Genomic DNA, 12,246 nt, shown 5'->3' with positions numbered 1-12,246 from the left:
AATGAATGCAGTTTGACACTGCCTGAACTGTGATGGTAGGTTGGTAAGATAAAGGTTTTCCTCTGACATTAAGTCCAGTCGTGTCCGACTCTGGGGGTTGGTGCTCATCTCCATTCTAAGCCGAACAGCCGGGATTGTCAGTAGACACCTCCAAGGTCATGTGGCCAGCATGACTGTATGGAACGCCGTTACCTTCCTGCCGAAGCGGTACCTATTGATCTACTCACATTTGCATGTTTTCAAACTGCTAGTTTGGCAGAAGCTGGGGCTAACAGCGGGCACTCACTCCACTCCCCGGATTCGAACCTGCGACCTTTCAGTCCACAAGTTCAGCAGCTCAGCGCTTTAACATGCTGCACCACCGGGGGCTTTTTTAACTGTCATGGTAGGGATTTGTAATTTGGTGAGACAGCACTCTTTGGCAGAGGAGTTTAAGACTATGTAAAACTAACATGCCCATGATTCCACAGCATTGACCCATGGCAGGTAAAGTGGTGTCAAGCTGCATTAATATGATAGTGTAGGTGCACCCTGGAAAACACGGCTAGGGGATTAGGAGACTGGCATTGTTTATAGGGGAAGAAGATGGAAAAGGGATAAATGATGTACAGTGTGTTTAGGAGCTTCATCACTAAGGCCAAGTGAAGTGTCCTGCTTTGCTGGAAAAAAAGAGGGGCAAATTCGTGCTTCTGTGTGCAGCTCCCTCTCAGTGATGCTTTCCCCATCACATGTGGGAAGCATTACTCTCCCGGTGAGGCCCCGCCAGCACATGAGAAGCCTCCCATGTTGTGGGGAAAGTGTCCAGAGACACTTTCACCCTAGTTGGGGGCAAGGCCTCCACCAGAAGTCACATGACATCATATGTGGGTCTCTGTCCATTAGACAGGGTGAAAGCATCCTAGGACGCTAAATTCCCCCCACCTGATGAGATCCCAGGAAGTCTAGTTCCATAGAAATCAAAATATAGCATCCATGTTCTTAAATCTGGGGCAGTACTGGGCAGTTGGTGAATTTTCAGATTTGATGTGTTATTGGTCATCGTTTTCTTTTGTCTGAAATTGACGGACATAGTGTTTCTCTGAATAGGCAGTTTGCATTTCAAACACAGCAAATACTTGTTCCCCTTCTTCTTTGGTGACTAGTTGCGCAAAGAGCAGGGGTTGCTGTGGTGACAGCAGAATGATAAAAACAGGTCAGGGACTTAGTGCAGGAGAGGAGAAGAACCTACTTCTTCCAAGATGCTCATTAATAGAGATGAGGGGAAGGATTCCCCTTGCAAGATCAATTAATACAGTGAGACCAGTATGGAAACCTATGCAAACTCATTGGGGAGTCAGTCCCACATCAGAACTGGGCTGTAAGTTTGGTTTTGTAGCACCAGTGAACATTACTTTAAGATACAATTGCAGACACTTTGAAATGTTGCCAATTTCAGGCCGAACAGCTCTTATACAGAAAAGTATAGGGACCTCATCACACTAGAGCTTGAATATACTTTAGGGAGGGGAATTTAAACAGCTCAGCCAGACAGGTCCTGGGTCTCACAAAACTACAAGCCCCAGAATTCTTCAGGAGACAGAAACTGGATTTAAAGTGGATTCATACTTTAGTATGATGAGACAGTAGGTCAGTGGTTAACAAATTTTTCCACTTGCAACCCCTTTGTGCTTGAGAATTGTTTACGTGAGATATCGAAAATAGGTGTAAAAAAAATCAAACATTTATTAACAACAAAGCCACATTTGCAAGGCCTGCAAAACAGGTGGATTTTCCTATTTATGAAGTACAACTGAAGATTATGGCAACCAGACTGATTGATAACTGGCAAACAGAGGGAGAAAATGTGGCGGCAGTGACAGACTTTGTATTTCTAGGCGTAAAGATTATTGCAGACACAGACTGCAGCCAGGAAATCCGAAGACGTTTACTTCTTGAGAGAAGAGCAACGGCCAATCTCTATCAAAGAGTGAAGAGTAGAGACATCACACTGGCAATGAAGGTCCGCATAGTTAAAGCAATGGTATTCCCCATAGTAACCTATGGATGTGAGAGCTGGACCATAAGGAAGGCTGAGCAAAGGAAGATAGATGCTTTTGAACTGTGGTGTTGGAGGAAAATTCTGAGAGTGCCTTGGACCGCAAGAAGATCCAACCAGTCCATACCAGTCCAGGAAATAATGCCTGGCTGCTCACTGGAGGGAAGGATATTAGAGGCAAGGATGAAGTATTTTTGTCACATCATGAGAAGACAGGAAATCTTGGAGAAGAGAATGATGCTGGGGAAAATGGAAGAAAAAAGGATGAGTGGTCGACCAAGGGCAAGATGGGTGGATGATATCCTTGAAGTGACTGGCTTGACCTTGAAGGAACTGGGGGTGGCCACGGCCGACAGGGAGCTCTGGCGTTGGCTGGTCCATGAGGTCACGAAGAGTCGGAAGTGACTGAATGAATAAACAACAACAACAACAACAACAACAACAAAACTGAAGCATTCCACAAGAGATTCATGTAAAGGTCTAAAGCAGCCACTAAGCGACCATCAGTAATTTTTTACTGTTGTCAAATTTTCTATGAACTCAACATTGAGCTAAGATTTCATTTGGGGCCAGGACTCACAATTTAAGATGCAGTGCTCTCAGTGACAGTTGCCATTCGAGTACCAAAATTGACAGAAGACAAACTACTGAGCCCACAAATCCGCTGGTAGGAATAACTGGCACTGCAGAGAAGAAATTGGAGACTTTGCCTCTGGTGGAGGCTGAGTGCTTGTAGGCCTTGAAGACATACTTTTTATCATTTTCCCTACCTGCTCACCCAGCAAGGCACATCCAATGCTCTGATGAAACTGCCAAGAGGCAACCTGGATGGCAGCCTAAGGTAAAGGTAAAGGTTTCCCCTGACATTAAGTCCAGTCATGTCTGACTCTGGGGGTTGGGGCTCATCTCCATTTCTAAGCCGAAGAGTTGGCGTTGTCCGTAGACACCTCCAAGGTGTCTGGCATGACTGCATGGAGCACCGTTACCTTCCCGCCGGAGCGGTACCTATTGATCTACTCACATTGGCATGTTTTCGAACTGCTAGGTTGGCAGGAGCTGGAGCTAACAGCGGCCGCTCACACCGCTCCTGGGGCTTGAACCTGGGACCTTTTGGTCTGCAGCTCAGTGCTTTAATGCACTTTGCCACCGGGGACAGCACCCTAGTTCTACTTAAACCAGTGTTTCTCAACCTGGGGGTCGGGACCCTTGAGGGGGTCGTGAGGGGGGGTTTCAGAGGGGTTGCCAAAGACCACCAGAAAGCACATATTTCTGAAGGTCTTAAGAACCTAAATCCCTCCAGTTTGGCCCAGATCCATTATTGTTTTGAGTCCACAGTTCTCTCTGGATGTAGGTGAACTATAACTCCAAAACTCAAGGTCAATGCCCACCAAACTCTTCCAGTATTTCCTGTTGGTCATGGGTGTTCTGTGTACCAAGTTTGGTTCAACTCCGTTGTTGGTGAAGTTCAGAATGCTCTATGATTGTAGGTGAACTATAAATCCCAGCAACTACAACTCCCAAATGACAAAATCAATCCCTCCCCCAGCCCCACCAGTATTCAAATTTGGGCATATCTGGTATCTGTGCTAAATATGGTCCCATGAATGAAAATACATCCTGCATATCAGATATTTACATTACGATTCAGAACAGTGGCAAAATTAGTTATGAAGTAGCAATGAAAATAATTGTATGGCTGGGGTTCCCACAACATGAGGAACTGTATTAAGGGGTTGTGGCACTAGGAAGGCTGAGAACCACTGGCTTAAACCCAGGCCTCCATGCAGCCCTTTGACTCCCCAGGATCAATAGACTGCAAGCTGCCCTTTCCATTCCTTGCTTCCATATTCCGCGATTTCCCCTGCATCAACAGCCTCCAAGTTTGGAACTGCATTATACGACAGTGTGGATCTAGCCTAAGATCATCCCTAACCCTCCCCTCCAGCATCAAGCCAGTGGGGCCTCCTTAACGCAGTCCTGGATGGACTATGTGGAGGAACTACACTACCCAGAAACCCACGCGCCGGTCGTAGAAGGCACGCCTGCGCACTGAGACCGTCGGATCCAAGTTTGGAGCTTTGAGCTGCCAGCCCTGGCCCATCATGTAGGTGCAGCAGAGCCTTCGTTGCCATTGCAAAAGCGGGGGGCAATTTTTTTTTCCAAAGCAGCCCACTTTGCAATTCTCTTTTTGCAAGCTGTGCAATTGCAGCTCTTCCCTCTGCAAGGAGATCTGCAGCGGGGAAGGAGGAGAGAGAGAGAGAAAAAACTCCAGTTGCATGAACATTGAGTGCTTGCAGTGGGCATCTTTGTTGCAAAAAAAACTAAGCCACCGAGGAGAGGAGGCGAAAGTCTTTTGTGCTCTCGTGCAGAGTGGAGGGGGAAAATGTCTCAGCAGAGAGGTAAGGCTCCCGATTCGCTCTGGTTGCAGCTCTGCACAAAGTCGTGCATGCATCTTGCAATTGCATGCATGCAATTTTCGGGAGGCGATTGCATTTGGAAGTTGGAGGCTTGGAAGAGCTTTCAGTTGCATTTCCTGTTTAGTATGTGCTCTTTTTTTCTCTCGCTCTCTCTCCCTCTCTCTCTCTCTGCAGACACACGCTCGCGCTCGCTCTCCCTCGCGCGCGCGCGCTCCCAGTTCCTGTAAGGCAGGGCTTCCAGTTCAGCTGTGCATTGACGTTATTGGCATTCTTCTGTCGGGATTACAGAGCTCTCTCTCTCTCTCTCTCTCTCTCTCTCTCTCTCTCTCTCTCTCTCTCTCTCTCTCTCCTTTTTGCACAGTCAAGGCACAAAAAAGGAGGGTGGGAGAGCCTACGCAGGAACCGCTGCCTGCTGTGCATATTTTAATTGCAAAAATATATCCAATGTGGATCAGTGTTCAGACAATTGGGATTGCACCTTTTAAAATCACACTGAAGGAAACTATTTGCACTTTTGCCTTTAAAAGAGCCTGCAAGGAACAGAAGTCGAAACTTGTATGAAGAATGAAAAATGTGCCACCTTTTCTACAAGAAAGTATTGTTCTGATGCCACTGTGCAGCTCAAGTTTCCATCATCCTCCTTTTTAATGTTGAGTTTCAGGATTGAAGAAGTTCTGCAGGGGTGGGATGGGCTAACTGTGACTATAACTTTACTATGCACTGCCAAATAATGCAGTTTGGAAGTACACTATATGGTCACTGTAGAGTAGATTTATGCAGTTCAAACAGCCTTACATTGGATCTGCACTGACCATATGATGCAGTTCAAACTGCTTAAGGCTGGATCTCAACTGCCATATAATGCAATTTGGAAGTCTAAAGTGGCCATATAGTGCACTTCCAAACTGCACCATATGGCAGTGTTGATCCACCCTAGGAGCAGCTTCCAAAAAAAAAAAGTATTGGAGACAGTTGTGTGTAAAAGTGCTTGAAGATATGGATTGTTGTGAGTTTTCTGGGCCGTATGGCCATGTTTCTGAAGCATTCTCTCCTGACGTTTCACCCACACCTATGGCAGGCGTCTTCAGAGGTTGTGAGGTCTGCTGGAAACTAGGCAAGTGGGGTTTATATATCTGGAGTGTCCAGAGTGGGAGAAAAAACTCTTTGTCTGTTGGTGGTAAGCGTGAATGTTGCAATTACCTTGATTAGCTTCAAGATTGGTGCGGGAAAAGGGTCATCTCTGAATTGTGCAGCTCAAGGTCCCATTCAAAGTTTGGAGAAGCAGGGGTGAAAAGCTGGATCTACACTGCTGTATAATGCAGTTTGAAAGTGTGGTAAGTGTAGACCCACACAATGCATTATATGACTCCACACTGAACTTAGAATGCAGATTCAGTGGGATGGAAGCCAATGCCTGGTTTTTAAAAAAATGTATTGAAGTAGTTCCATATCCTAGCTGGCGAGTTTTGTACACTTTTGCGTTTGGCAAAGTGTGCAACTGAAGTTGGCCTCTGTGCAAAGCTACTTGGGGAAGTCGCAGGACCTGGAGGAGGAGATGATCTCTTTCTTTTCTCTGTCGAAAGGAAATGTCTGGAAAAGGTCAATTGAACGGGAGAAGGTTCAATCTGGAAGCCTCTCTTCCTTTCTCTCCCGGACAGTCCCCTCCTTCTTTTCCCCCACACAGTTGCACTTTGTGGCAGCGGAATTGCATAATTTATTCCCCATTTGCTGCAGTCCTCTCTTCCAGCCAAGCGGAGGATTATTGGAAGCTAAGAATGAGAGAGCAAGTCCAGTCCCTTCTGCCAAGCTTTAAACGATGCCTCCCTAAAATGTGGCACTTGGTTGGGGTTTCTCGTCCAACATGTTCCTCTGGTTTGCAGCCAAGGGGGAAACCCATCATTTGCAACATGGAAGAAGAGGCAAGCCTGATTTCTCGCTCGCCCAGCTCTCCATCCTTGGAAAAAGTGAATAGTATTGGAACAAAGATGCAGTGAGTAAGCTTCCAGTCTAGGGCTGGGCATGCCTAAATGAAAGGGAAAATGCAGATCTTCTCTCCAGGTTAGATGTTGCTTTTACTTTGAATGTGTCCTCATTTTCCACCATTTATGGATGCCTCTGCACTGTAGAATGAATACAGTTTGGCATTGCTTGGACTGCCCTGACTCAGTGCTATGAAATCCTGGGATTTGTAGTGGCACCAGCAGTCAGGCAAAGAAGACTAAAAACCTTGTCAAACTTCAGCGCCTTTGATTCCATAGCATTGAGTCATAACAGTGAAAGTGGTGTCAAACGGCATTGATTCCACAGTGTAGATGCACCCTATCTTTCCAGTAGGGATTCAGAGAAAAATTGACCTTAGCTAACTGAAAGGTTTATTTATTCATTTATTCATTTATTCATTTATTCATTTACAGTATTTATATTCTGCCCTTCTCACCCTGAAGGACGCAGGGCAGATCACAATGCACATATATATGGCAAACATTCAGTGCCATTAGACATATAACCTATATAGACAAGCACAGAGGCAATTTAACATTTTTCCAGCTTCTGGCTTCATGAGGATATGCTCGATTCCGGCCACAGGGGGAGCTGCTGCTTCACCGTCCACTTGTGACACTGAATCCTTGATGGAGTACTCCCTTATTCTTACGCACACTGCTGGAAGGTTTTTATGGTGTTGTAAATTAGTTAAATTAGCCTCCCTGCATATTTATGTATTTAATTTATTTACAGCATTTTTATCCCACCCTTCTCACCCGAAGGGACTCAGGGCGGCTTACAAAGATCGGCAAAATTCAATGCCCAAAATACAGTCATTAAAAGCAAAACAATACATGTAAATCAATAAAACACCATTAAAACAGATTATAAAATTTAAAACATCTGTGTGATTGCATAAAGCTGAACCCAAATTTCCTACTCTACAGATGCAACTGTCTTTCGGGCTGCATAGGTCAACAGCAAGCTAGACTATTAATGGTCGGGCGCTTACTCCGACCCAGGCTGGCTATGAACTCATGACCAGTAGTGATTTATTGCAAGTGGCTACTAACCAGCTGCTCCACAGCCCAGTTTGTGTGATTCTTGTTTCTCTTTCTTGGCAGTCTTCTTTCATCTAGACCAGGGCTTCTTAAACTTTCTCCGCTCGCAATCCCCTTCTCCCAAGACATTTTTACATGACCCAGGTATATGAAATAGGTATAAACAAAACAATTACTGACAATAAACCAGCATTTCCAATACTTGCTAATCAATGGAACTTTCTGCCCTGGACTGTGGTGGAGGCTCCTTCTTTGGAGGCTTTTAAGCAGAGGCTGGATGGCCATCTGTCGGGGGTGCTTTGAATGAGATTTTCCTGCTTCTTGCAGGGGGTTGGACTGGATGGCCCGTGAGGTCTCTTCCAAGTCTACGATTCTATGATTCTATTATTCTAATCAATCTGACTTTATGGAATACAGCTGAAGCAATTTCTGCAGAGTCTACTGTAAACGCGGCACGTTGTTGCTAACAGATTTGTGTAAACATCTAAAGCAGCTATTAAGTGATACTCAGATTTTTTTGAGACCCCCAACATTGAGCTAAAGGGACCCCATTTGGGGCTGGAACACAAAGTTTAAGAAGCAGTGATCTAGACCAGATTTGGTTCTCCCATCCATGTGTTTACATGCATAAGATTGTCATGGTGGCGGTTAAATGTGTAAATTTGACCTTTTTTTCCTCTAGAAATTGATGTTTCTTTGGTTTTTTAAAGTAAAAATGTGTCCATGAGTGTAACAATGGCACATTCAAAAGGCAGAACCAGAAAGCTACATGGAAATTGTGGATTGACTCTTTTTTTAAAAAAAAAAATTCTGGCACTGTCTGCATTCATGGAACCTGACGGAGCAATGTTAGCAACAGATAGTTTGTTGCCCCAAAGACCTTGCAGTAGCAGATGAGCTGATGCTTCCAACAACAGTCAGAGTGGTAAAGGAGAAAGACAAGGGTTTGAATCCATTTTTGTCAAGGATTTTAGGGAAAGTTGTTTTTGAAAAGTAAGATATCTGGTTCTCCGTGGCTGAGAGGCTCTTTAAAGAAACTCTGATAAAGGAGCTTGATGAAAAGAGCACAGTCTTTGCCACCTTATGTTAATGTCGTGGCTATAGTTCATTCCAAGGCTTCTGTAAATGAGGTAGACTGTAATTATGTTTTCCTTATCTCTTTTAGACCAAAACTATGGCATCTACTTTGTGTTCTCTAGCCTGTCCTTTTATAAACGTGAATTCCTGGTCTAGCTCTATTTAGGGGAAGGGTTCATGTCATGACCCTGTCATTTTTCATCATCTTTTTCCTATCAGCTGATTTTACATAGGCATGTTGTGAGCAGCATCTTTTACTTCAAGAACATGGAGTTGCCTGGAAGTGCTATTCATTGTAGCTGTTGCATGCAGCAAGCCCTTTGCATGTACTAGTTTGTCATGTGGCCATTTGCTCCTTCTATGTGGTTTGTTTCAGTGCCAATAGTAAGGATGCTTGGCAGAAGCTTGGACACACCACATAATAGGGACTTCTTTGTGTGGCAAGCAGGTGCTCATAAAGTGGCTTTATCACATGCCGCGTTTGGGACACAGAAGTATTTCCACATGGCATCTGCCTAGCAAGGCTAGTCTGTTGTCTTGGGCAGTCAGGACATTGCACCCCACCCTGCGCTGTGAACGGGGGAGAGCTATCACCCAGCCTCAGTGATGGATGTCATGTGCTGTCACTACTGTAGCCTCCAGATCAGTTCCCCTTCTTCTGCAGATTCAGTGGATTTAAGTGTAATTTCTATGAAGTGTAATTCCTATCAGCTGAAATATTCCTATCAGAATATTTTGCCTACTTGAGTTTGCTAAAGTACTTTAGTTTTCCAGGAGCACAGGGTGCATTTACAATACATGTGTCAAACTCAAGACCTATGGGCCAAATCTGACATGCCATGCCATATCATTGCCCCCCCCCCCCCCGGCAAGACTATAACTCCTGTACTCCTCATCATTACACATCAGAACTAGAGCTAGTGGGAGTTGTGATACATTAACATCTGGAAGGCTGCAGTTTGTTCTATTTAATCAGGATAGTGGGGTTGAATTTAGATGCAAGACTTTTGGATATGATGTCTGACTTTAAAATGTCTTTTAACCTTTCCCTATCCTCAGAGCTGCAACTGCTATTGGGTTGCAGAGGGCAGTTTACATGTGGGGGGGGGGGGGGGGGGCGAGTGGTTGACATCAGGGGAGAGGCCAGGGGAGCAGTTGGTGAGGGGGGAGGTTTTCACACATGGCTGTGGGGGGCTTTTAGTTTTGTATTTTTCTCTCTGTTTCTGTGTGCATCCAACTCAATGACCCAGTTCTGTTTTCCGATTTTGGTCAATTTGCTGGTCTTAGTTTACATCTTCTTTTATGGGTTTTTGTTAGTGAGTAGCCAACTGATGAAGGAATACTGTGGGACTTCTACTTATGGTTTCATCTCTTCGCATCTGATAAAATATGTACTCTCTAGGAATGTTCAATGTCCTTCAGGCAATTCTATGGTAAGCTTCTGCTAGATACCTTTCTAGAAATATGTTTGATTCTCCAGGGCAACTTTATGGTAACTTCTGATGTGAGTTGTTCATTTTAATAGAGCTGGCTATTAACACTTGTTATCCTGTTTCCACAAAAAGCTTGGGAATGTGTTCCTTGTGGATACAGGGACCGTACTTTACTTCACATCTGTCCTAGTATGGTTTCATTCTGATTCCCAGTTCTTGGCTTTGATTACTTGATTTTTTCATTAATGTGTGTTATGTTGTGTTTTGTGCCTTGGGTTATAGCAGAATCAGACAAGTGTGTATTGCTTAGCATACTTTTTGTGGGTCAGAGCCACTCCTCTCCAACCATCTGCTTTGAATTCACAACCCAAGATATACTAGCCCTCATTGCAGCCTTGAAGGAGCCATACCAACTTCATTGGTTCTAACATTCTAGTAAGAGGTAGTTGACACATGTTCCTGTCCTTCTCTGGCTGCAGCAGATTACACATTATGCATAACATGCTTACATCCTTGGTTGTCAACTCAGGCCCCTTCTACACTACCATGTAAAATCTAGATTATCTGCTTTAAACCGGATTATATGGCAGTGTAGACTCATATAATCCAGTTCAAAGCACATAATGTGGATTATCTTCTTTGAAAATCTGGATTACATGGCAGTGTAGAAAGGCCCATAGTCAGTACTTTCCATGAAGGAGGGTATGCTTAATAATTAAGTGGTGAAATAGCAAATGATATTTAAGCATATCTGGACTAGATCAAAATGCATTTTGAATGATGCTTTGGGGGCTATTTTAGCATATGTGAATTGTCTCTGTGTGAGGCTGTATTAGTGGATTGCACAGATGGTTTTTCTTTATGTGAAGAAAGATGTAAATTGAGACTGGACAGTTCATGGTCCTCCAGTTGCTTGGGGCCCGCAATTTCCATTTGTTCTGGTCAGCCCAACCAACAGTAAGGGATTGTGGGTGTTTTGGTCTCAAACACCTTTCACATTGCAATATGAACCTCTTTGTCCATAAATTGAATATCCTTGGTTTTTCTTACCCACACTACAGAAAGGGTTCCTTTCTAGAAGTGTTTGTGGGCCTCTGGGGCCTCCAGTACGATTCTATGGTATACCTCTACATCAAAGAGACTAAAAAGTATAGGGTATACTATTAATCCACGATTTCAGGTATCTGCAAGCTGGGTATGTGTTTTGGAACGTTTCCTCTGCTGATGATTCCAGGGTCATACTGTATACAGTTTATAGTGATTATGATTCCACTGGGATTCTACTGGTGTTTATTTACCAAATCAGAACCCCATTGGATGCAGCCATGGGAGCTAAACTGGGATCCAAGTGCCTCATCACATGAAGCAAATTAAGCACCCTAGGCTCTTTTCGGGACATTTTCTCCTCACTGGATGCCATCACTTGACATAAAGTGATTTCTGGCAGCCCCCAATGGGGGAACTGTCCTGACTGTGGCACAGGAGACTTCCCGTGTTCAGTAGAAAACTACTGGGCCAAGCCACAGCAGCAGTGTTTCTCCACATGGGATGGGGAAGCATCACCAGGGGACGAGGTGGGGCACTGGGATTGCCTTGCTGATTTGCCTTGGGTGATGGTGAATTACCCCACGAGATCTCGTCCATGTTATGAGGTCCCTAGTGCTATCTATGATTGTGTCGTGTGAAAGAGCCCCTGGAGAGCCAGATGTTCCCTGCCCCTGCTATACCTGAAAATAACATTCAATCATTGTGCAATGGCTTAGATTACAAAGGAAGTCAGTCAACATATGGAATATTCGTTTGTTCGACACCCTCCTCTGTCCAGACCCTGTCTTCAAGATAGCTAAGAAGGGGTTGCCTAGATACTGCATGTGTGTGCAAACCAGTTCTAAGAATGCTTACTTGGAAGTAAGCTTATTAAAAATCCTTGGGTTTATTACAAGGCAATATGCATGGCAGTAGGGTGCCAGATTGCAACACTTCTGCCAAGTAGTTGTGCCAGTTCTGTTGTGTGTGCTGTGCCTGGCACATTGGTATTGAAACAATTATAGTTAAAAGTGTCTAGGTTTGTGGTCTGCAAACTATGCAAAGTCCATTGCCTAGATTGCTTTTTAGTGTACGTGGTGTCATAATATTACTGTTGAGCCTTTTAAACATTCTTTTTTCCAAAAGCTTTATTGAAATGGGAATGCTCATGTCTTGAGATCCTGGGAAAACAGGTAATACTTGGGAAATATTGA

General features: G+C 44.4%; 1 protein-coding gene across 3 annotated transcripts in view; it reads left to right on the top strand.

Annotated features, from left to right (window-relative positions):
- The first annotated feature begins 4,085 nt into the window (after positions 1-4,085).
- The window catches only part of map2k6 (mitogen-activated protein kinase kinase 6), a 114,371-nt gene continuing 106,210 nt past the window's right edge, over positions 4,086-12,246 (top strand). Inside the window, exon 1 of one of the 3 annotated variants that reach the window (XM_062970867.1) lies at positions 4,086-4,434. In XM_062970867.1, coding sequence (XP_062826937.1) covers positions 4,419-4,434 — 16 coding nt within the window. In that variant the 5' untranslated portion in view covers positions 4,086-4,418. The remainder of the gene's footprint in view (positions 4,435-12,246) is intronic. The other 2 variants (XM_003216980.4, XM_062970868.1) reach the window with 2 other exon arrangements.

The sequence above is a fragment of the Anolis carolinensis genome, chromosome 2 (genome assembly GCF_035594765.1).
Source record: "Anolis carolinensis isolate JA03-04 chromosome 2, rAnoCar3.1.pri, whole genome shotgun sequence".
Classification (NCBI taxonomy): Eukaryota; Metazoa; Chordata; class Lepidosauria; order Squamata; family Dactyloidae; genus Anolis; species Anolis carolinensis.
This window is presented reverse-complemented; position numbering and strand designations above follow the sequence as displayed.